Source organism: Leucoraja erinacea, chromosome 2 (genome assembly GCF_028641065.1).
Source record: "Leucoraja erinacea ecotype New England chromosome 2, Leri_hhj_1, whole genome shotgun sequence".
NCBI lineage: Eukaryota > Metazoa > Chordata > Chondrichthyes > Rajiformes > Rajidae > Leucoraja > Leucoraja erinaceus.
This window is the reverse complement of record NC_073378.1, coordinates 67,944,344-67,970,854: the sequence shown is the minus strand read 5'-3', so window position 1 is coordinate 67,970,854 and position 26,511 is coordinate 67,944,344. Positions and strand designations below refer to the sequence as shown.

General features: G+C 41.8%; 1 protein-coding gene across 2 annotated transcripts in view; it reads left to right on the top strand.

The window, feature by feature from the left end:
* The window catches only part of LOC129710976 (cadherin-12-like), an 882,389-nt gene that overhangs the window by 654,523 nt on the left and 201,355 nt on the right, over positions 1 to 26,511 (top strand). For both annotated transcript variants that reach the window (XM_055658321.1, XM_055658312.1), the window contains one exon: positions 966 to 1,085. In XM_055658321.1, the coding sequence (XP_055514296.1) occupies positions 966 to 1,085 (120 nt within the window). The remainder of the gene's footprint in view (positions 1 to 965; positions 1,086 to 26,511) is intronic.

The following is a 26,511-nucleotide window of genomic DNA, read 5'->3' as shown; positions in this document are numbered from 1 at the left end:
TCGAGAACTCTGATTTAGCATCAAAATTAAAATATAGATTCTCTGACAGCACAACACTTCATCAGTGCTTTCTGGAGTCTCAGCTTAGATATCGGTGCTCACCTTTTCGACAATTTAGAACTGGAACATCTCTCTCAGAAATGAAATGTGAACTTGTTGTAGAGTCTACCCATTCGGAACAAGCTGTCAATCATTTGGGTGTTCGCCTTGGTTCGATGGGTATCGGCAGCTTAACAGAAAACAGTATTGGTCATTAATGTCCGTTGAATAAACTCTCAATATTGCTCTGCTTCTGTCTAACGCGATACTACGTTTGGCTGAGAAGAATTGTTTCTTGTGATCTTTTTCTCTCTGTTTCTATACAATTTTGATAGAACACATAGACCAGTTCAACACAGGAACGGCCTCTTCAGCCCACAATGTGTGTGCTGAACATGATGCCAAGTTAAAATAATCGCATCTCCCTGTACATGATCCATATCCCCCTATTCTCTGCATTTTTGTGTGCCTATCCAAAAGCCTCTAAAAGAACTATCATATTTGCCTCCACTAATGCGTTCCAGGCCCCCAGCACTCGCTGTGTAAAAAAAAATGTACCATGCACATCGCCATTATAGTTTCCCCCTTTCACGTCATAGCTTTGCCCTAGAGTGTTGGACATTTCCACCTTGGGAAATAGATATTTAAAATATTATTTAAATTAAAACAGTTCAATTTGATTGTCTTCAACTTTGACCTTTGGATTTTCCAATCCTTGTTTGGAATGCAGTGTTTTATAACTCTCACCCATTACCATGCCAAATTATCCACAACATAACATAATACAGATATGGAATGAAAACTAATTTAATTCAGAATGCCTGCAACTTTTTCTTTGTTTACAGTTAATGGGGAAAGTATTCTTAAGTTCCGAAGCATCATGTAATCATGAATTAATCAGTGGCAATATTGAACTGTTTTCTCAGGTTCCTTTGTGATTCAGATAACAGCTACAGATGCTGATGATCCTACATACGGCAACAGTGCAAGAGTGGTGTACAGTATCCTGCAGGGGCAGCCGTACTTTTCTGTGGATCCCAAAACAGGTAAATAACCCCATTGAAAATTGATTAATTTTGTAGCATTTCTCTTTTAAGTGTCATTGAATAACAGTGTATTGCCTGTGAATCACTCGATTGCGAGGTTAAGTATAACTCCAGAGACTTGAGCGTAAAATGCAGACTGACACTAACAGTGGGATACCAAAGGATGCTATATTCGCGGATGTGACTTATTTTAAATTAAATGTAAAGCTGAGATCACGCTGGCCCAGAACAGTTGGATGTAGACATGCCATGGGACACAGAGCAGCACAGTTAATCACAGGTGTCCACGACAAGATTTAACCCTATACCCATCATCACTAACATAACGTAACTGGTCATTATCAAACTTTGCTGTATTCATATCAGTTGTTATATTTCCTGCAATACCATCATGATTTTTTTTCAAAAAGGTAGGAAAAGTGTGGCACAGCAGCACAGCTAGTCTTGCTACTTCCTCATAGCTCCAGCAGTCCGGCAATCCTGACCACCAAGCCTGTCTGTGCGGAATTTGCATGTTCCCCCTACGATTCCTCCAATTGCTCTGGTTTCCTCCCACATCCTAACAATGTGTAGGTTGGTATGTTACTTAGCTACTGCAATTTGTCTTTAGTACATAGATGAGTTGGTAGTGTGTGGTGGGAGTTGACAGGAATGTAGAGCAAATAAAATTGGTGCTTGGTGATCGACATGGACTCATTGTGTCAAAGGACCTGCTTCTGTGCTGTCATTCCCCAGAACAAAGATACATTGTTGATTGTAAACTAGTTAGGTTGACCAGAAATAAGTAAAAGCATTCTAGAAATGCTAATTCTTCTATCTTTGCAAGTTATTTCATGAAACTGATCTAATTTAGTACCACAAATGTACCATGAGAGGCCCTTCAATGGTAGTCTCGCCTTCAGTCTGTCCTTTTTGTCTTCTTTGTTGTTTTTAGTGTGTTTGAAAGTTTGTATTAATGTTCTCCGGTTCGTTTTATGTGGGAGGTGGGTGGGGGGTTCGAGGGAAACTTTTTTTCAATCTCTTACCTTGCCGGAGATGCGATTGTTTTCCGGGTCATATCTCCGGTCTAACATCGTGGAGCTGGAGGCCTTGCTCGGGACTGACTTTGAGCCCCACCGCATGGCATGGACTTACCGTCAAAGCCGATTCGTTGCCTGGGATCGACGCTCCAACCGCGGTCTGTGGATTTTAACATCAAGGAGCTCGCAGCCTCGGGAGAGACTGAGTCAGGAAGCTCCAAAAGCGCACGATGTTCGACTAGCCCCGACCGGAGGTAGATCGCCCGGTGCGAGAGAGCTGAGATTCTCCCCTGATGCAGGAGCTTAATCGCCCCGAGGAGGAGGCCTGCCACCAGCTACGGGAGTAAGATCGTCCTGTCAACGGAAGGTTAGAGGCCCCCGACCGCTGGAGGACAAAGAAGGGAAGAGATTGAACTTTTTTTCACCTTCCATCACAGTGAGGAATGTGGAGGAGTCACTGTGGTGGATGTTTATGTTAAAATGTCTTTTGTGTGTTTTTTTGTTGCTTTTTATTTATATGGCAAATCAAATTCCTCGTATGTTGCTGAAGTGGGCGCATGTGCGCTTGTGCAGGCCTCTTCTAGAGTGTGCGCATGTGCAGGACTTTTCCCGAGTGTGCGCATGTGCGAAGTATTTCAGGCGGGAAAGCCTGCGGAATCAGCCATGTTTGCCAGATGTTTCTGAGTTTATGTATTAAAGAAATAAGTTGCTTAAAGCTTAAATAAGTAAATTACGAGTAGTGAAAGTTTCATTTGCCTCACAACAATTTAAGCAACTTATCTTAGAAATCAAACAGTCTGACTTGGGATGGAGAAACTATTGAAACCACAACGCTTGGATCTGGATCCCAACTCACCCGCTGCTGCAAAGAATTGGAAGCACTGGCTTTGTATATTAAATAACTTATTTGATGAGTGTGGCAATGATGCACCAGACAGACTCAAGACATTAATAAGCTTTGTCTCTTCTGATGTATATGATTACATAGAGGAATGTACAACTTATGATTCTGCTATTATAACATATAACCATATAACAATTACAGCACAGAAACAGGCCATCTCGACCCTTCTAGTCCGTGCCGAACACATAATCTCCCCTAGTCCCATATACCTGCGCTCAGACCATAACCCTCCATTCCCTTCCCATCCATTGATGTACTAAGCAGACTCTTCGTTAAGACACCCAACGTGATATTCGCTCGACACCTCCTTGCTACTCGGAAACAAAAACCTGGTGAGTCACATGATGAATTTTTACATGAACTTGAAAGACTTACTAAAGACTTTGCCTTCAAAGCAGTTACGGCTGATCAATATCAACAGGAAGTTATTTGAGACTATTTTATCAATGGTTTGGCATTGCCTTTAATACGACAGAGACTATTAGAACACAAAACCTTGGATTTTCAGTCAGCTTTCAATCAAGCTTACTCTTTAGACTTAGCTCAGAAAAATTCAGATGCTTATGGCTCATCTAATGTGTATTCTGCTGCAACTACTACAAAAGACTTTCACCCAAGTACTAATATGGAGCAAACTGAAACAATTTCTATAGATAAAGGTGCCCTTGCTGCAGCCTATAATTATTCAAAAAGGAGCTGTTGCAGGGGTAATATTCATAAGAGAGAGAGATGCCTTGCTCAAGAGGCAACTTGTAATAGTTGTGGCAAGAAGGGACATTATTTTAGAGTATGCAAGTCCAAAGCAACTACTAAAATTGTGAGTGCTGCCATGTATATGTCTTCTTTATATGCAATTACATCTGCATTTCCTCAGAACTTGTCTCATGCAGCTACAACGGTATCCTTAATGGCCATACACTTAATGTACTACTTGATTCTGGCAGTTCAGTAAGTTTTATAAGTGAACAAGTTGTGTCTCGACTAAATTTAACTATAATTCCTTCAAATACAGAAATCTCGATGGCTCTGACAACTCTCAAAACACAAATTATAGGATCTTGTATTGCAGACTTTATTCTGAACAAAACTAGCAATAAATCTGTATGTCTTGATATTTTGAAAAATTTGTGTAGCGATATAATTCTAGGTCAGGATTTTGAAAAACTGCACAGATCACTTCAAATAATGTATGAAGGAACTATGCCTAATCTTGTATTGTCAAAGCCACCAGTATTGTATGGGTTTTCTGCTGCATCTGTTGAATGTCCTTTATTATTCACTAATTTATCCTCCAAGTGCAAGCCAATTGCTACAAAATCAAGACATTTTAGTAAAGATGATAGGAACTTTATCAACACAGAAGTATCTAATCTTTTACAAGAAGGGATTATAGAACCCAGCTCTTCCCCTTGGAGGGCACAAGTTATCGTGGTTAAGGACCCCTTGGAGAGACATAGAAAGAGACTCTGCATTGATTACTCTCAAACTATAAACCAGTTCACGGAGCTTGGTGCATATCCATTACCTCGAATAGAAGAGATTATCAATACATTAGCTAAGTATAAGACATTCTCTTCTTTTGACTTAAAAAGTGGTTACAAAGGAATCAGAGAAGAAATACACTGCGTTTGAAGCAAATGGGAAATTATTTCACTACTGCAGAGTTCCTTTTTGTGTAACTAATGGCGTGGCTGTTTTTCAGAGAGTTGGACAAACTTGTTGAACAGGAAAACCTTAAAGATACTTTCCCTTATCTTGATAATATAACTATTACAGGAAAATACCAAGCAGGACACGATGAAAATGTACAATGGTTTTTAAATGTTGTAAATTCTAAAAATCTAACATTAAGATTCAGATTCAGATTACGATTCAATTTTAATTGTCATTGTCAGTGTACAGTACAGAGACAATGAAATGCATTTAGCATCTCCCTTGAAGAGCGACATAGCAAACGATTTGAATAAAAAAAAATAATAAGTGTCCGGGGGGGGGTGATTGGCAGTCACCGAGGTACGTTGTTTAGTAGAGTGACAGCCGCCGGAAAGAAGCTGTTCCTCGACCTGCTGGTTCGGCAACGGAGAGACCTGTAGCGCCTCCCAGATGGTAGGAGGGTAAACAGTCCATGGTTGGGGTGAGAGCAGTCCTTGGCGATGCTGAGCGCCCTCCGCAGACAGCGCTTGCTTTGGACAGACTCAATGGAGGGGAGCGTGGAACCGGTGATGCGTTGGGCAATTTTCACCACCCTCTGCAGTGCCTTCCGGTCGGAGACAGAGCAGTTGCCATACCATACTGTGATGCAGTTGGTAAGGATGCTCTCGATGGTGCAGCGGTAGAAGTTCACCAGGATCTGAGGAGACAGATGGACCTTCTTCAGTCTCCTCAGGAAGAAGAGACGCTGATGAGCCTTCTTGATCAGAGTAGAGGTATTGTGGGTCCAAGAGGGGTCATCGGAGATGTTGACTCCCAGGAATCTGAAGCTAGAAACACGTTCCACCTCCGTCCCGTTAATGTGGATGGGGGTGTGCGTGCCGCCTCTGGACTTCCTGAAGTCTACAATGAGCTCCTTGGTCTTCTTGGAGTTAAGGGCCAGGTTGTTGTCAGCGCACCATGCTGCTAAGTGCTGGACCTCCTCCCTGTAGTGTCTGATGAGGCAATCACCGTTGTATCATCTGCATTTGAGGCTAAGTCAATAATATCAGTGTCATCAATTAAATATTCTTGGCTATTGGATTGGAAATGATATAATCAAGCCTGATCCAGAAAGACTCTGCCCACTCCAAGAGATATCTATTCCAGCTGCATTAAACTCTCTACGAAGGGTTCTTGGGATGTTTGCATATTATGCTAAATGGATACCAAATTTTTCTGACAAAATTCAACCTTTGATTGGAAGAACAAAATCCTTCCCCCTTGACTTGGCAATTGGTGCCTTTACTTCTTTAAAGAAACAATTGGAATCTGCAACATTACACACCATCGACGAGATCTCCCCTTTGTTGTTGAATGTGATGCCTCTGATTTAACAGTATCGGCAACATTAAATCAAGGAGAACGACCTGTGGCTTTCATGTCTCATACTCTCCAAGGTAGTGAATTGCACTACCCACCCATCCAAAAGGAAGCTACAGCAATTATTGAAGCAGTGAGGAAATTGAGTCATGATAACAGATCAGCGTTCAGTAGCTTTTATGCTGGATAATCAGAAACGAACAAAGATTAAAAACAGTAAAATTCATGAATGGAGGATTGAATTATCTGCATATGGTTATTCAATTGAGTACCGCCCTGGTAAGGATAATGTTGCTCCGGATACTTTAACTCGAGCATTTTGTGCCTCTGTTCATTCTTCTGCACTCACTGATCTTCACAATGGGCTGTGTCATCCTGGAGTCACTCGTTTTTTACACTATGTTCGTTCCAAAAACTTACCTTTCTCTACAGAAGATGTGAAGATGACGTGTGCTTCATGTAGAATCTGTGCTGAATTAAAACCAAGGTTCTTCTGTCCTGAAGAAGGAAGATTGATCAAAGCTACTCAACCGATGGAACGTTTGAGTATTGACTTCAAAGGGCCTTTACCATCCTCCTCTTAAAATGTTTATATACTTACCTTAGTTGACGAATATTCGAGGTTTCCATTTACCTTTCCTTGTCCAAATAAGTCAGCTGCTATTGTTATCAAATGTTTAGAACAACTGTTTTCATTCTGTGGATTTCCAAGTTACATACATTCTGATAGGGGCACCTCATTCATGTCAAAAGATTTAAAGGACTACTTTTCTAAGAGAGGAATTGCAACAAGTAAAACAACACCATATCATCCTATTGGAAATGGTCAGGTTGAGAGGTATAACGGAATCATTTGGAAAGCAGTGAAACTGGCTTTAAAGTCAAATGACATACCAGATCAGCATTGGGAATGTGTTCTACCAGATGCATTACACTCCATCAGATCTCTACTGTCAACTGCTACCAATACTACTCCACACGAGTGGTTCTTTAACTTCAAACGGCATTCTTCTAGTGGTACTTCTCTGCCATCATGGTTGACTAGCCGTGGGCCTGTGTTGCTTCGTCATTATGTCTGATTAAATAAGAATGAGCCTTTTGTTGATGAAGTTGAACTGACTGATGTCAACCCTTCTTATGCAACTATCAAGTATCGGGATGGACGTCAGTCAACCTTCACCATGTCCGTCTTCTTCATCAGCTCCGTCACTTCTTGATAACACTAATCGAGAACTTCCTCCAACACGTCCAGCATCCCCTATAGAAACTTCTATAAGAAATTCTAAAATTGTATATCTAAATAACAATATGAGTGAAGTTGATGACCAAGCAATATATACCACCAGCTATTGAAACACCATTATCTCTTGAAGCTCCAGTGTTGCGACGGTCATCAAGACGTATTAAACTTCCTGACCATCTCAACTTATAAATAGGAGGGGAGAATGAAGTGGGCGCATGTGCGAATGTGCGGGGCTCTTCTAGAGTGTACGCATGTGCAGGACGTTTCCAGAGTGTGCACATGTGCAAAGTATTTTGGGCGGGAAAGCCTGCGGATTCAGCCATGTTTGCCAGATGTTTCTGAGTTTATGTATTACAGAAATAAGTGCTTAAAGCTTAAATAAAGTTCAGTAAATTATGAGTAGTGAAATTTCATTTGCCTTACAACAGTTGCAAAACATACTTGGCTAATAAAGTATGATTATGATTATTAGGATTAGGATTATCTGTGGTCTTTTATTTATTACCAAGGAGTTAGGTTTGTGTATCAAGCAAAGTCTGCACACTAGAAGGCAAGAGTTTTTAATGATTGGAGATTTCATTTTGGTGCCTTTGTATTCCTTTCAGTTATTAGTATATTGTGTAGCTGCAGTTTTCACACAAAAATAGAGGCATTTTTTTACTGAGGTGTTAAACTCAAACCTTCTCAAGTCGCCAGTGCACAACAAAAAATAACCCAATGGACAATGGTGTCTGAGTAATCCTCTGCAAATTTTAGGGTTGTCCATGACTCCATAGAATAGAAACATCCTCTGTTTTTTGCAATAAATACATAACATGTTACCATTGAACTTTGTTTTTGAAATTTAGTCGCATCACTATTGTCTTAGGAAACTTAGTATTTGTGGAATTCCCTGCCAATTTGTGGAATTCCCTGCCACAGAGGGCAGTGGAGGCCAAATCACTGGATGGATTCAAGAGAGAGTTAGATAGAGCTCTAGGGGCTAGTGGAATCAAGGGATATAGGGAGAAAGCAGGCACGGGTTATTGATTGGGGATGATCAGCCATGATCCCAGTGAATGGCGGTGCTGGCTCGAAGGGCCGAATGGCCTCCTCCTACACCTATTTTCTATGATTTGTGAAGTCAGGTTACACTTGGCTTACGTTCCCTAAAACTAAACTAAACTTGAGCTAACAGGAAGGCAGATTTTTATCTAAATGGTGTCAAGTTGGGAAAAGGGGAAGTACAACAGGATCTGGGGGTCATTGTTCATCAGTCAATGAAAGTAAGCATGCAGGTACAGCAGGCAGTGAAGAAGGCGAATGGCATGTTGGCCTTCATAACAAGAGGAGTTGTGTATAGGAGCAAAGAGGTCCTTCTGCAGTTGTATAGGGCCCCAGTGAGACCACACCTGGAGTATTGTGTACAAGATACAAGATATTTTATTATGCCATTTGAACCTAAGTTCAAACAAGATTTTGTTTCTGCAGTCATACAAACAAGAAAAAAAAACAAGACACAATTAACACAATTTACATAAACATCCATCACAGCAAATCTCCAAACACCTCCTCACTGTGATGGAAGGCAAAGTATTGTCTCTCCCCTGTTCCTTATTCTTCTCCCGATTTTGGAGCCCCCAGCGCGTGATGGTAAGTCCTGCAGCTGTTTAAGGCCACGCCGGGCGATGCAAGGCCCCACTCCAGGTCGCCCTCAGTCCCGCAACTCGGACGGGAGAAGTTACCATTGCGGGAGATCCAAAAAGCAGTCCCCCACCAGGGACCCGCGAGCTCCCGATGTCCCATCCACCGGGCCTACGGCTGGAGCCTCCGAGTTCCGGAGTCAGGCCGCAGCAGCGCGCCACTACAGCTCTCCACGCTCCGAAGCTGGCCAGCTCCACAATGGCGAATCTGCAGGCTCCGTGACTGGAGCCCCCAGGTCATTCCAGCTGGAGGCTGCTGCATGGTGCTAGGCCTCAACTACAACGGAGACCCGACAGGGAAAAGATTGGGTCCCTCATACAGGGAAGAGATCTAAAAGTTTCCCCCACCGCCCCCCCCACATATACACAATTAAAAACAATATATAAACCTCTACAAACTATACACTCAATGGGACAAAACATTTTTTAAAAGACAGACGGACTGCAGAGGCTGCTGCAACTTCAGTCGCACCACCTACAGTGTACCGTTTTGGTCCCGGAATTTGAGGAAGCACATTATTGTTATTGTGGAAGTGTTGCGCAGGTTTACAAGGTTAATTCCCGGGATGGTGGGACTGTCATTTGCTGAGAGAATGGAGCAGCAGGGCTTGTACAGAGTTTAGAAGGATGAGAGGAGATCTTATTGAAACATATCATTTTATTAAGGGTTTGGACACGCTAGAGGCAGGAAACATGTTCCCGATGTTGGGGGAGTCCAGAAACAGGAACCACTGTTTAAGAATAAGGAGTAAGCCATTTAGAATGGAGATGAGGAAACAATTTTTCACACAGAGAGTTGTGATTCTGTGAAATTATCTGCCTCAGAGGTTGGTGGAGGCTGGTTCTCTGGATACTTTCAAGAGAGCACTAGATAGGGCTCTTAAAGATAGCGGAGTTAGAGGATATGGGGAGAAGGCAGGAACGGGGTACTGATTGGGGATGATCAGCCATGATCACATTGAATGGCGGTGCTGGCTCGAAAGGCCGAATGGCCCTTCTAGACCATTCAATGTGATCATGGAGCCAGCACATTCAATGTGATCATGGCTGATCATCCCCAATCAGTACCCCGTTCCTGCCTTCTATTGCTGCACCTATTGTCTATTGTCTATTGTTTCCATGCTGTGTCTCTAAACTAAACTAAACTAAACAGTGGACATTACAAACTCGTTTATTTCAAGGCTGTGAATACTCAGCCAGTTGGAGACTGATACTGATTTTGACAGATTCTGATGTATATAAGGGTGCCAAGTGAAATGAATGTAACAATGTGTTATTGTTAACACAGGAAGGAATATAGGAATGAGGGTAAACCATTCACCCATGTACTTGCATTGGTCTTTAATTAGGTCATGGTTGATTTGCTGATTAACACCATCTTCTCAGCTTCATTGCTTGACAGAGATCAGCAGCAGAGAGAACACTGCTTGGACAACAAGCTTTCCCATGAAGCAGGGTGCCCATCACCAAAAGTACATTGTCTGAAGCTGCCATGCTTAATTCAGCCCCATGTCAGAACAAGGAGAGAGTTCACTCTTTGCAGGTCTGCAGTAAATCAGTCAAACACAATATCTCTTTCCCAAAGCCATGTCGATTTTAACTGGTTACTTTGAATTCCACTAGATCTGCATTTGCAGCAAGCCACATCACATAAATGAATGAAACCAAAACATTTTCCTCTTATCTCTGACACCAGGCATCCAAAATCTACATACAACACACTTTATTGTGATACACCATTCTTCAGTGTTCCCCAGATAAGATTAGCTCCCTGCTCTGATGCCATCACCAGCTACAGTTCATCTCCTCTTTAAAAGTGTTAGGCTTGGACTGAGCAGTCTATCTTGTCTGATCACACTCCAGCTTGATGTGGAGTTACCCACACACAATACTGCTGCTCTACTAACCAGTTTATCAGCAGTGCACTTCAAGGAATGAGGCAAGTCACAGTTGCCTACATTAAAATTAATGATTGTAAACCAAAGATGCAAATTCCACTCTCATTTTCAGTGCAGATGCACATGCCCTCCCCCACCATCTCCTTGACCCGCTTCAGCAATAAAAGGATTCTAAAACCCAACCTCTAACTAATCTTTGACTGTATACTTTAGAGAAACAGACCCTTCAGCCCACCGAGGCCAGCGATCATCCCAGACACTAATACTGTCCTATACACTGGACAATTTTATTTTTTTAACCAAATCCAATTATCTTACAAACCTGTATGTCTTTTGGAGTGTGGGAGGAAACCGGAGTACCCAGAGAAAACCCACACGGTCACACGGAGAACATACAAACCCCATACAGACAGCACCCGTGGCCATGATCGAAACCGGCTCTCTGGCGCTGTAATGCAGTAATTCTGCGAAAATCTCTATGTCAGCACAGGAGAAACATGATAAATGTCCCTTTGTTGAGGTGTAATCTCTCAAGACCTTGAAATGAACATTCACCACTTGACAATTCATAAATCTAATTCAAACAAATCATCATTTGATCAGTTAATGTATAGTCTATGTTTATAATTTTACAAAGAAAGTGCTCACAAAACTGAGAAAGAAAATTGTTCTTCTTTGTGATTTCCTCATCAGTAAAACCAATATTCTGACACCAAAATCATCCATAAGAATTGAAAAGTACGTAGAAGCATTGAGCCACTGTTCAGTCTGACACAGAGCTTGAGGTTTTGAATTCATTGTTGCTGGTAACATTTTGTACTATTCGCTTCTGTTGTGGCTTTGTGCAGGATAAAATTATTTTTCACTTTTGTCAGAGAATGAGATCAGACCTGACAGACATGCCTGCAGCTATCTCTTGACTGTAACTTAGTCTTTAACATTCAGAAACCAGTGTGTTTCAGACCACCTTGTGATATGTCTGAGGTGACATGACAAGAGTTATGACCATCAGTTCCTATGGTCATAACGTCATAAGTGATAGGAGCAGAATTAGGCTATCAAATCTATTCTGCCATTCAATCATGGCTAATCTATCTCTCCCTCCTAACCCTATTCTTCTGCCTTCTCCCCATAACCCCTGACACCCATACCAATCAAGAATGTATCTATCTCTGCCTGAAAAATATCCATTGACATCCTCCACAGCCTTCTGCGGCAACAAATTCCACAGGTTCACTGACTAAATAAATCCCTCCTCATCTCCTTCCTAAAGGAACATCCTTCAATTCTGAAGCTATGACCTTTAGTCTTAGACTCCCCTATCCTCTCCACATCTAGGTTGCTTAGCACTTTGACCTGTTGCTGCAGAATCATTGGCACTTACTTCCAGTTGTTTTTTTGGCATTATTTACATCAGTATTTAGAAGTTGGATCGATAAATGGCACTGATTGTGAGGAGAAACATTGATGTTCCGCTACCTGCATGTGAGGAAGCCTTGAAGTTATAGGAAATTCAGCAGTAAAAGGGTGAATTTATTATGGGGAACAAGGGAATGGCAGATGAGTTGAACAGATACTTTGGATCCGTCTTCACTAAGGAGGACACAAAATAATCTTCCTGATGTACTAGTGGCCAGAGGATCTGGGGTGACGGAGGAACTGAAGGCAATCTACATCAGGCAGGAAATGGTATTGGGTTGACTGATGGGACTGAAGGCTGATAAATCCCCTGGGCCTGATGGTCTCTATTCCCAGGGAACTTAAGGAAGTGGCTCTAGAAATCGTGGATGCATTAGTGATAATTTTCCAATGTTCTATAGACTCAGGATCAGTTCCTGTGGATTGGAGGGTAGCTAATGTTATTCCACTTTTTAAGAAAGATGGGAGAGAGAAAACAGGCAATTATAGACCTGTTAGTCTGACATCAGTGGTGGGGAATATGCTGGACTCAATCATAAAAGATGAAATATTGGCACATTTGGATAGCAGTAATAGGATTGGTCCGAGTCAGCATCGTTATACGAAGGGGAAATCATGCTTGACTAATCTTCTGGAGGGTGCAACTAGAAAAATGGACAAGGGAGAGCCAGTGGATGTAGTGTAACCAGACTTTCAGAAAGCATTCGATAAGATCCCACATAGGAGATTAGTGGGCAAAATTAGGGCACATTGCATTGGGGGTAGAGTGCTGACATGGATAGAAAATTGGTTGGCAGACAGGAAACAAAGAGTAGGGATTAACAGGTCCCTTTCAGAACAGCAGACAGTGACTAGTGGGGTGCAGCAAGGTTCGATGCTGGGACCGCAGCTATTTACAATATACATCAATGATTTGGTTGAAGGGATTCAAAGTAACCTTAGAAAATTTGCAGATGACACAATGGTGGGTGGCAGTGTGAACTGTGAGGAGGAAGCTATGAGAATGCAGGGTGACTTGGACAGGTTGGGTGAGTGGGCAGATGCATGGCAGATTCACTTTAATGTGGATAAATGTGACGTTATCCACTTTGGTAGCAAAAACAGGAAGGCAGATTATTATCTAAATGGTGTCAAGTTGGGGAAAAGGGAAGTACAACGGGATCTGGGGGTTCCTTGTTCATCAGTCAATTAAAGTAAGCATGCAGGTACAGCAGGCTGTGAAGAAAGCAAATTACATGTTGGCCTTCATAACAAGAGGAGTTGAGCATAAGAACAAAGAGGTCTTTCTGCAGTAGTTCGGGGCCCTAGTGAGACCACACCTGAAGTATTGTGAGCAGTTTTTGTCTCCAAATTTGAGTGAGGACTTTCTTGCTCTTGAGCGAGTGCAGCGTAGGTTCACAAGGTTAATTCCCGGAATGGCGGGACTGTAATGTGCTGAGAGAATGGAGCGGCTGGGCTTGTATACTCTGGAATTTAGAAGGATGAGAGGGAGTGTCACTGAAACATACAAGGTTATTAAGGTTATGGACACGCTAGAGGCACGAAGCATGTTCCGGATGTTGGGGGAGTCCAGAACCAGGGGCCACAGTTTGAATGAGGGGTAAGTCATTTAGAACAGAGATGAGGAAACACTTTTTTACACAGAGAGTTTTGAGTATGTGGAATTCTCTGCCTCAGAGGGCAGTGGAGGCCAGTTCTCTGGGTATTTTTAAGAGAGAGCTAGATAGTGCTCTTAAAAATAGTGGAGTCAGGAGGTATGGGGAGAAGGCAGGAATGAGTTACTGAATGTGAATGATCAATCATGATCACATTGAATGGCGGTGCTGGCTCGAAGAGCCAAATGGCCTACTCCTGCACTATTGTCTATTGTCTATTGTCTATTGTCTATTGTCTATATCCATCTACAGCAGCAGAGGTGGCATGATATTTACTAAAAAGAGAGAACAGAAAGCTTAATCTTGGGAGCAGATGGTATGGTGATGGGGAAATTGAGAGTCAGGGATAGTGTATTTTCTTACAAGGGAACAGGTTCAAGAATTTGTCTCTAGAACAGGCGCACTTGTCTGTTTAGTTACAAATCATTTTTATTAGCAAGAGAGAACAAAAACAATACTTGTCTTGGTATGTGCGGGGTCCGGTTTACAGCAGCACACCTTTCTTCCCTGCCTCCGTATGTGGTGCTGATCGCGACTCAGCCAGTCGGTGAACCCCTTGCATATATGAACTAACTTATGGCTTACTTGCGCCTGCTTTTATACAGCTATGAAATCAGCTGTTGTAATAATGCCAGTAAGTCCTGGCCAATAGCGCTGCTCCCAAATTGAAACTTTAACCAATGGCAGGGAACTGCATCCTAACAAGGCCACACCCCCCACCCTTTGAGGACACAACGCTATCAGCTGCGGACTGGCGCATAAAGCAAAACACAGTGCTACAGAGTTGCAGCACAAATTGATACACACATCGCTACAGACTTGGCACGTAAAGATAATACACGCAGCGCTGTCGGTTTGTCGCGTGAAGGTTAAAAAAGAGCGCTGACGACATAGTGCATGGGAATTTTTTTTAAAGTGCAGTAAGCTGCAGCGCTATGGGTTCTAAATATAGCGCTACGGGCTGCTGCGCTATGCGCTATGGGCTATGGCCACAGCGCTACGGGTCACAGACTGTTCTGGCAAAATTCTTGTATAACATCTTTGCAAGAGACAGGGTTGGAGGGGGTGTAGTCCATATAATGGTAGTAGTCCGTGAGTTTAACGTCAATATCAGCCAATAGTCTGTTCCCTGTGATGGAGACAGAAAGATTTTAAAAGAGGAGAATTTATGGAGGATCTCTCCTGGACTACAAACACCACCACAGCAGTCAAGAAGGCCCAGCAGCGACTCTACTTTCTGAGGATCCTCAGGAAAAACAACCTGGAGGAGAAGCTACTGGTGTCCTTCTACTGCTGCTCCATCGAGAGTGTGCTGGCGTACGGTATAACCACATGGTATGCCAGCTGCTCTGCAGCGGACAGGAGAGCCCTTCAAAGGGTCATCAACAACGCACAAAAAATCACTGGCTGCCCACTGCCTTCCCTGATGGACATCTTCAGCTCTCGCTGCCTTGGCAGGACAGCAAACATCCTGAAGGACCCTTCCCACCCTGGACACAACCTGTTCCACCTGCTGCCCTCTGGCAGATGGTACAGGTCTTTCAAAACTCGCACAAACAGACTCAGAGACAGCTTCTACCCCATAGCCATACGTGAACTTAACAATGCAAAATAAGAAATAACATTCACATTCAACTGAATGGTTCTACCTCAGCTGCTATTGTTATTTATCTGTATTTTTTTTTATATGTATATATTTTTACCTTTTCTTATATATTTAAAATTGCTCTTGTGAATCACACAGTGGGATTGACTTTTAAATGTTGTTGTACCATGTGCAATGACAATAAAAAGAGATTCATTCATTCATTCAAAGATATCAGAGATAGGCCAAGCACATAAAACAGGCTCTACAGGCCACCAAATCCATGCCAACCATCAAGCACACATTTCTACTAATACAACACTAATCCCATTTTATTTTCTCCACATTACCCTCAGCTTCTCCTCCAATTTGCAACCCTGCCCTCCTTCCCAATTCTGTCATTTAACTACAAACCCATTGTGTGGCATAGTGGCACAGTGGGAGAGTTACTGCCTCACAGTACCAGAGACCCAGCTTTGATCTTGACTACGGGTACTGTCTGTACAGAGTTTGTACGTTCTCCCCATGACCTGCCTGAATTTTCTCCAAGATCTTTGGTTTCCTCCCACACTTCAAAGACGAACAGGTTTGTAGGTTAATTGGCTCCGTATAATTGTAAATTGGCCCTAGTGTGTGTAGGCATGTGTTAATTTGCGGGGATCGCTGGTTGACGTAGACTTGGTGGGACGAAGGGCCTGTTTCCGCTCTGTATCTCTAAACTAAACTAAGCTATACTAAACTTGGAACAAATAACCTACCAGAATTTGGGATGTGAGAGAAAATCAAAATACCGAAAGGAACCTCAATGTTCAGTGATTTGTGTACAAGGACTTCTAGGGCCATCTGAATATCAATAATTTTCAATCTCTCAGCATTTTAAACAAATCTCTAATTTTCTATTTTCACACCCAATGTGGATGAGTCAACCTTTTCCACTTTTTAACCTTCTGCCATGTCATTCCCCATTCACTTAGCCCTTGAAACTCCATCCCCTCAAAACCTTTCAGTATCCTGCTTACAACTTAAACTGCCACACACTTTACATCGCCCAGACGTGTCCTTAGTCTAGGTTGCTACTGAAGCCCTATAATACCTCGTCTCTCAACTTACAGTAGTGGCAATTCATCTCATTCCTTCTCTGTGTTAGACCCAGGCAAATGTGAATGTCAAACTCTGCTGGTGCTGAGTCTGGGTGACCAGCCAAAACCATTTCAATTTGACCTAATATTCTGTCCAGCTAAAGATTTAATTTAGAGTTTGAGGTGTGCATCATGTCTGTTGCCCTTATTTCTCATGTAAATGTGCAGTCATGAAACACTTTTACATGCAGAACACTCTTCAGTAAGAAGCAACTAATACTTGGCCATTAATTAATCTAGGCTGTTAAACCTTACGATAATAAAGTCATTAAGATTCATGGGGAATCATAGATTGTGGTCAAAGATCAGGCGTGTTTAAACTGAATGGTGGAATGGATTTATGGGTCTGAATAGCTGATTTCTGTCTTTCCATTTATAGCTACTAAATGTGTAAATTATTCTGTTCATAATTTGAATCTGGATTTTGATCGTTGTGGAAGGAAAAAGCCAGATCATTTGTGTAGATTGTCACCATGAATGAAAAGTAAAACATTCACTTTAAACCCTCAGCCTCTCCAATGCTAGCACACTATGACTGTATTTTGTACCATCTGTAGAAACACTGCAGGTTACTCCGATACATGTCCTCCACCACCTAGGACAAGAGCTTCAGAGACATGGAACCATCAACAATTGCATGTTTCTCTCCAAGTTACACACCACCCTGACGTGGAAATATATCATTAGTGCTTCATTGTACTAAATCTAAATATTGGAACTCCCCTCTAACCACACTGAACTTCACTGAGGGATTGCAACAGTTCAACAATGTAACTCATAACCATAATCCCAAGAGCAGCGGAGAATGAGCAATATACACTAAGCTCTCCATATCGTACAGATAAATAAAACAATAAATTCATAAATTAACATTTGGAATTCTTTAAAGCAAACAAACACATGTGTTTGACTTGTATGTTTTGTACATTTTCACCAATATGATATCCCAAAGTGTTTTATTGTCAAAGAAGCTTTTTCTTGAAGTTTAGTTAAGCTGGAAAGAATGCAGAGAAGATTTACGAAGATGCTGGCAGGAGTTGAGGGCTTGAGCTATAGGGAGAGTCTGGGCAGGCTAGGACTATATTCCTTGGAGAGCAGGAGGCTGAGGGGTAATCCACTGGAGGTGTATAAGATCATGAGAGGAATAGATAGGGTGAAAGCACTGATTTTTTTGAACCTATAGGACAGGAATCAAGCTTTAAGGTGAAGAGGAAAGATTTAAAATGAACCTGAGGGATAGTTTTCCACACATAGGGTAGTGGTATAAAGAATGAGCTGCCAGAGGAAGTAGTTGAGGCAGGTACTATAACAGCATTTAAAATACATTTAGACGGGTACATGGATAGGAAAGGTTTAGAGGGATATGGGCCAAATACAAGCTGATATGACAAGTGTAGATGCAGCATTTTATCCTGCATGGGCAAATTGGGCCAAAGGGCCCATTTCCATGCCTTATGACTCTATGACTCTGTAAATTGGAAATGTAGCAGGCAATTTGTTCATTGTAATCTCTTGCAAGTGAGAATGTGACTGTGGGCATTTAATCATTTTTCCACACCTAATATACTCTTGATGATTGTAAAGGAATAGCTATCGGTCAAGATGCCTGAGATAACTCCCCTGCTTGTCATTCAAATATTGCCTTAGGATCTTTCATATAATCCCAGGAGAACAAATAAATACTCAGATTAACATGTCATCTGAAAATTTGCACCTCTAATATCGTACTACATCTTTCCCTTGGGATATTTAGATATGTCTGGCTTGAGTTCAGAAGCTTGACGATTTTCAGAGAAAAAATACAACCAAATGCATATATTTTGGTTAATTAAAAAGTCTAGGAACCATGCAAGGGGTGGATTTCATTTAAATTTCTCAATTTCTAAGCCTACATACTTGGGGTTAACCTTTGACAATTTCAAGTGAAGGAACATTCAACTTTTGTTCTCTTTTAATGAACCTGAAGGAAAACAACAGCATATTCAAAACTATCAAAGTTATTTATCTTTTCCAATACAGGCCTATGAATGTTACTTGATCAAATTGATTATATGATCAATGTTGTTTCAATTTACCTTGTAGTTTAAATATTGGGGTGATCAGCAACTTTTAACTAAAAATTCATCTTCTACAAGAGCTAATGGGACAACATTTCAGAAGTGAAGTGCAATGAGCAGTTTTTATGGAATCATGCCTGTTTAGCACTTCTTGCACCTTCCGCTGAAAACAAAAAATGCATGAACTCAACGGATCAGGCGACATCCGTGGAGTGAATGGACAGACATGTTTTGAGTTGGGACTCTTCTTCAGACTGATTGGAGCTGGGCAGAGAAAGCTAGAAAAGAGAGGTGGGGAGTGGGACAAAGCCCGGGAAGTGGTAATTGTGTATTAACAAGGCCAGAGGTGAAAATGAGACAAAATGGTGTTAGATAAGGGAAGAAGAGTTGGTGCAAAATATAAAAACAGGCAGAAGGATATGTGTAAAGGGGACAGGAGAGAGGGGAAAGTGGAAAATGTAAAACTCAAGGATGGGAGATGAGCATATTGAAGAGGGCAAAGGAGCAGCGTGACTAAGGTAGTGGGAGAGGGTGGGTAATATATGTGCATTCTGGGATGGGAGGGGGACAGAGATGGGAGCTAGGGGAGGTTAAAACTTGGAGAAATCAATGTTCATACCATTGTTCTTATTGGAAGAACAGCGCCTCATATTCTGCATGGGTAGCTTACAAGCAATCGGTATGAACAATGAATTATGCGCTGTAGATTACTTCAGTATTAAGGCAATTTGATATGAACTTTGTCAGTATTAACAAATTGATTTGAATATTTACAGTTAATGGCCCAGAATTTGCAGTCAGTGGTGAAGCTTGTAACCAACCTTGAAGGAAGATCTTGCAAGGAACTAGTGTTCTCAGTATTTCTCTTTTTGCAGCATCAAATGCAGTTACTTATCAGCTCAACAGGATCTCTGTTCAAATAAATTCAGGAGCTATGATGTTTTCAAGCCGACAGGTTTGTCAATCATAATGAACTATTGTCACAGAGAGCAAACCTGGAAGGTAAAAAAAAAACATATTTTCCTCAAATATTTAAAACTTTAAATATTATACAATGCTAAGTAAAGATTGGAACATGCATGTATGATTTAGGTAGAAGCTGTAATATCACAAATAAACGTTGAAAAACAAAATAAATCCCAGTTTGAAGAAATTATTGTAGACATACATAAAATTAGCTCTAAAAAGCTCAGATGGATTTCTAAACAGTAATTAAGACGTGATACATTATCAATAATTCATCTAGACTACACTTTACTAAACATTCATTTTCTGGGATATTTACAATAGGATTAATTCATAAATACCCCAAATTTACAAGTGTTTAACTGACTCGACTCCATCAGAAAGGCTGCAAACTGGGCAGCCAGAGCAAACGGACTGAAATGCTGGCACTAATCTCTGTATTTATGAAGATTGGAAGTTGTTATTAATTTCCTTTGCACCCATGGCAAAGTTCAAAAATTAGACAAACGAGTGGGTGAATTTCATTAAGCTATTGTATGTGTGCTTACATAGAAACATTGAAAGTAGGTGCAGGAGTAGGCCATTCGGCCCTTCGAGCCATTCAATACGATCATCTGTGGATTGTCACCTTGTCGTGGTGGAGAAGCTTGTGTGGACCTGAGATCCTGAGAGCGATGCCGTCTGGAGCTATGCTCTTGGTAGGGCCACCCATAGCGTTAAAGTCGAGGGGAAGGTTTCTGACAAAGAGCAATCCAACAAAGACCTCAACGGTGGAAGGTCGATGGCTGACCTTTGTGGAGCGTCACGATGGCTGGGAAGGCGGATGAAGGCTGCAGCAGAAAAGGATATTCTGTTGTCTTGGACTCCATGCCACTGGATCCTGACCCAGATCTGTCTAGGACCGTGGGGTGGCTGTCTGTGCACCAGTCTCCCCACATTAAACAAAGTCACGCACAGGCATTCTTCATATAGGGAATAGCACCCTGGAGACACCCATGGTCAGCCATGACCGAAGAGGGCTAAAGAAGATCATCCAAACTCAGTACTCCGTTCCTGTTTTCTCTCCAAATTCCTTGATTCCGTTAGCCCTAAGAGCTATGTCTAACTCTTGAATATATCCAGTAAATTGGCCTCCACTGCCTTATGTGACAGATAAGCATTCAACAGATTCACAACTCTCTGGGTGAAAAAATGTTTCCTCATTGCAGTCCTAAATGGCCAACCCCTTATTCTTAAACTGTGATCCCCGATTCTGGAGTCCCCCAACATTGGGAACATATTTCCTGCATCTAGCCTGTCCAATCCCTTAAGAATTTTATGTTTCTATCAGACCCCTTCTCATCCTTCTAAATTCCAGAGAATATAAGCCCAGTCGATCCATTCATTCATCATATATCAGTCCCACCATCCCATCAATTAACCTGGTGAACCTACGCTGCACTCCCTAAATAGCATGAACGTCCTTCTCAAATTACGAGACAAAAAACTGCTTTTCTTCAAAATTCTGCAGCAGCACAAACTACTCATGGAAATTGTTTCCATATTTCTGCAGAGATTGCAGAAGGAACTCTAGTTGGTACTTTATTAGTCTCTCAAAGGCATTTTACTGGTTTTATATGTAGTTCTTTGAAATTGCTAAGACCATTGGTTGTTGCACTAAGAATTACTCACAGCTACTTTCCAGCTAATCAATGCATTTCCAAACACGAGACCCAAATCCAGGGCATGATTATTCCATTGCCTCAATACCATCATAAATTCGAACAGCCGGCCTCAATCCAAACCTGACAGCCTACTTTCCACTTTACAGACCATGAATATCTGATTTTCTTTTCATAGAACATAAAACATTACACCACAAGAACAGCACATTCAGCCCACAGTGTATGTGCCGAACACAATGCCAAGACCATAAACATAAAATCAAATATAAAATTAAAAATCAAAATGACTTTTAAACCAAGGCTAAAAGAACAGTACAAAAAATATATCATATTTGGAACAACTGTAAAAATATTATTGGTGTATTGTGCTTAAATGCAAATATTTAATGCATATTATCAGAACTTAATCATGGAATTATATTTTTGTATAATGAACCTCCTACTCTTAGGAGGTTTTTTGATAATTTTAGATATATAGATACAGACGATAGGTGCAGGAGTAGACCATTTGGCCCTTCGAGTCAGCACCGCCATTCAATGTGATCATGGCTGATCTTCCACAATCAGTACCCCCTTCCTGCCTTCTGCCCGTATCCCTTGATTCCGCAAGCCCTAAGAGCTCTATCTAACTCTCTTTTGAATGCATCCAGCGAATCGGTCTCCACTGCCTTCTGTGGCAGAGAATTCCACAAATTTGCAACTCTGTAGTAAAAGAGTTTTTCCTCATCTCAGTTCTAAATGGCCTACTCCTTATTATTAAACTGTGGCCCCTGGTTCTGGACACCCCCAACATCGGGAAAATGTTTCCTGCAACAAGCGTGTCCAATCCCTTAATAATTTTATGTTTCTATAAGATCCCTTCACATCCTTCTAATTTACAGTGAATACAAGCCCAGTCGCTCCATTCTTTCATCGTTTGACAATCCCGCCATCCCGGGAATTAACCTCGTGAACCTACGCTACACTCCCTCAATAGCAAGAATGTCCTTCCTCAAAATAGGAGATCAAACCTGCACACAATACTCCAGGAGTGGTCTCACCAGGGCCCTGTACAACTGCAGAAAGAACTCTTTGCTCCTATACTGAACTCCTCTCGTTATGAGGACCAACATGCCATTAGCTTTCTTCACTGCCTGCTGTACCCGGAGATTTGTTCCAATTGATTACTACAGATTGCCAATCAGCACAGTGGAGGCCCACCATAATAACTACCCTCATCATGCTGATGGTGTAAAAAAAATAAACGATTGTATTTACAATAATTATAATGTCAATGAGTCATCGAGCTGGAAATTGAAATCTAGGTTTGTGGCTCAGTGATAACATAATGCATTTTCAGAGATATGCTTGAAGTATTTTTACGAAGCGAAAGGCAAGTTAGTCAGCCTGCAGCTAAAAATATTATGTAAATGTGTGATCCCAACTCACAAGGGATGATATTTATTGCAACTCCCCACCAATCAGAACATAACCTCATGTTAGCTGATTTTTTAAAGCTGTTTTCAATTAAAGCATCTGATAACATTTTGGTCATTGATGCCTGCTCAGCTTTTCCTTGATGTTTATAATAAACAAATACATGATAGTAAACTGATTTATTAATGTGAATGAATATTGATATCCTTCATCATAACATCTTACTCACCCTGATCCTAAACAACCTGCCTCTAAAACAAAAATAAATTGTTACATGAAAATAAAGTTTCCAATGCAAAATATTAGTTTAAAATATCAGGACCTAAAAATACTTAACATAACACTTATGTTTTTTCAGTGATATGCATGTGAACATTAGTTATTTCTGTTGTGCAATGTGATTATGCTGAATTCCAGGTTGAAGGATGCCACTTTAGAAATTCCACAAGGCAAATCCAATCATGAATCTCACTCACAGATAACATGATTTCCAAGTTAAATGGAAAGACTTAATTACGCAAACTTAATTACTCAGACACAATTTTTTTTTTTTAGATACATCGCATTAACAAGTCCTTCAGCCCACAGAATCCGCACCAATCAGCAATCCCCACACACTAACACAATCCTACACACACTGGGGACAATTTACATTTATACTAAGTCAATTAACCTACAAACCTTTACGCCTTTGGAATGTGGTTGAAACTGGAGCTTCCCAGAGAAAACGCGCATGTCACGGAGAATATACAAACTCCATACAGATAGCACCCACAGTCAGGGTCGAACGCGGGTGTCCGGCGCTGTAAGGCAGCAACTCTACCTCTGCACCACCATGCTGCCATGTTGTTCTGAGGTGCAAATGCAGTTTGCTATTCCCAGAAGAAATATTTTTAAAGCACTGAGCAGATCTCAGTCTGGAGAATGGTCCTGACTTGAAACATCCAACATTTGTGCCTTTTCTCAGATCCAGGCGTGGGCACAATGCTCAAGAAAGATCCCTTACTTATCACTTCACATTCATGATGTTGTTTAATCTTCTACAGCTTCTCCACACTCATCACCCATCAATATGTTGTTTTTTTTAACTCTCCCCCTCTCCACTATTGGGGCTGATTTTTGCATTTACAAGACTGGATTCTGAAATTATTCCCTGACTTCCTGATCCAAACCTAGTTGGATCTTTGAATAGCCACTAGTAGTGCCGCAGGAAAGCTGCCTCTGCCTACAGTCTGTCCATGTTTTCCATTTTTTAAAAGTTTGCTTAAAAGTATGTTGAGGAGGTTTCTTTTGTTTTTCTATGTGGGGGAGGGGGGTAGAGTAAGGGGGAAACCATCTCTCAGTCGCCTCCTGGTGAGGATGCGACTATTCGTCGAGTCGCATCCTCGTCCTCCTCCTCGCGGCCTACCAACTGGATTGGCGTGGCCTTTCCTGCTGGTGCCCAGAGCAGAGCTCCAGCAGTGGTGGCGCAGCGCTGGATACATCGTGGAGCGGGCGAGGCCTCACCTGGGATCCCCGTTTGAAGCTCCGGAATATTGGGCCTGTTGCAACAACATCGTGGGGCTGTGGTTCAAAGAGCTTCCAGCGTGGACGGCGCTGACTTCAACATCGCAGTGCCCTGGGGCCCTTTGCCGAGGGCCGCCAGTGTGGGTCTCCGCTCGGCGCGACCTGTGGACTTCGGGAGCCACGAACTCCGGTTGAAAGTGGCCGATTCGGGGGTCCAAGCAGCTGAGGTTGTTCTCCCGTTCCGACGTCGGAGTTCCATCATTCCGGCGAGACGGCCTGAGCATCGGGCCATCCGTGGCGGCGACTACGGAGGGCTGCGGAAGGCTCAGGAGGTCCCGACCACGGGTGTACATCAAAGAACATCAAAGAGGAGGGTGACTGAACTTTGGGCCTTCACTCACAGTAGGAAACTGTGCAGGGGATGTTTATGTTAAAATGCTATCGTGTTTTGTTCTTTTATTATTTGTATGGCTGTATGATGACCCCAAATTTCACTGTACCAATTGGTGCATGTGACAATAAATGTCTCTTGAATCTTGAATGAGCATAAATCAAGCCGCAAGCCCAAAATCCAAGTTCCAACGCAAGTAACAACTCTGCAGAAGTGGACACAAAGTGCTGGAGTAACTCTGCAGGTCAGGCAGCATCTCTGAAGAAAATGGATAGGTGAAGCTTAATGTTGGAACTATTCTTGAGTCGGAAGTAGGGTCATGACCTGAAATGTCACCTATCAATATTCTCCAGAGATGCTGCCTGACCAGCTGAGCTATTCCTGCACTTTGTGTCCTTTTTTGTAAACCAGCATCTGCAGTTCTTTTTTTCTGCACTCTGCAGGAATGTTTGGATCCCAAATTCATCAAAAAAAAATTTTTGTCCTTCATACTTATGCAACGCTAAAAAGCAAATGTGAAAAAATTAGTTTATATCACAATGTGCTAGTGATTGGACATCATCTTTCGCTCTGTGAGTGGTAGAGAATTCCAGCCTAACTCAAGGCTTTTGCACATAAAAAGCTAGGGTGATGCTCATCTTTCCCCCTCCAGACTAACTCACCCCTCACTATGGTTCTGACCTCTCACCCTCTCAACTGTCTTGAAAGCACCGACCACCAGATTCAAGAACAATCTCTTCCCTGATGTGATTAGACTCTTGAATGGACCTTTCGTAAGCTGGGGATACATTCCTGGTCTTCCATTTAACTCATTGTGGCCGTTATACATTTGTTTCACTGTACTTTTGCAGTAGGTGCAACATTATATTCTGCACCCTGCTTCTTTTCCTCTTATGCACACACTGATGTACTCATGTATGGCTTGATTTCGCTGGATAGTACTCAACAAAAAGCTTTTTTACTGTATCGGTACAATGGACAATAATATACTAATACCAATACCAATTCAAGGGTAGCACTATGGAAATCTGCTTTACTACATATAGCCATTCTTGGGATGAGATGTCAAACAAAGGTTCATAGTTAGACATAGAATTTCCCAGGATATTACTTTGAAGGAAAGTAGCATTTTCATTTGTGTAGTATTCATCCCTCACTCACATTGCTGATGATGGGATCCTGCAGAGCACACTTTGGCTGCTCCATTTCAATCATTATAGTAACTACGTTTTAGGAGGTGTATCACCATAAAGTTTTGAAATGGCTGGAGTCATACAGTTATAGATGTATGCAGCACAGAAACAGACTGTTCAGCCCAACTCATCTATGCTGACCAAAGTGCCTACTGCAGTTGGTTCCATTTGGCCCATACCCTCAACCTTTTCCATGCATATATCTGTCTAAATGTCTTCTGAACAATGTAATTGTACCCACATCTAACCTTTCCTCTGGCAGTTCATTCCACATACTCACCAATCTTCTCCGAAACTACAGGGAAAAAAAACACATATCCAATTTCTCCTTAGAACTCAAACCCTCCAGTTCCAATAACATCCTTATGAATCTTCTCTGTACCCTTTTCCGTTAAATGACATTCTTCCTATAGCTAGCTAATTGGAACTGTACAGAATACTCGAAATGTGTCTCAACAAGGTCTTGTACAGTTGTAAAATAACATCTCAGCATTCATGCTTATTGTCTTGACTAATGAAGACAAGGGTGCTAAAAGCCTTTTTCACCGCTCAGATGATGTGTTTTCAGAGTACAAAATACTTGGATACCTAGGTCTCTCTGCTGTACAGCACTCTTCAGGGTCCTTCACTCTGTATGTTCTAGTTTAACATACTAAAATGCAAGTAAATGCTGAGTT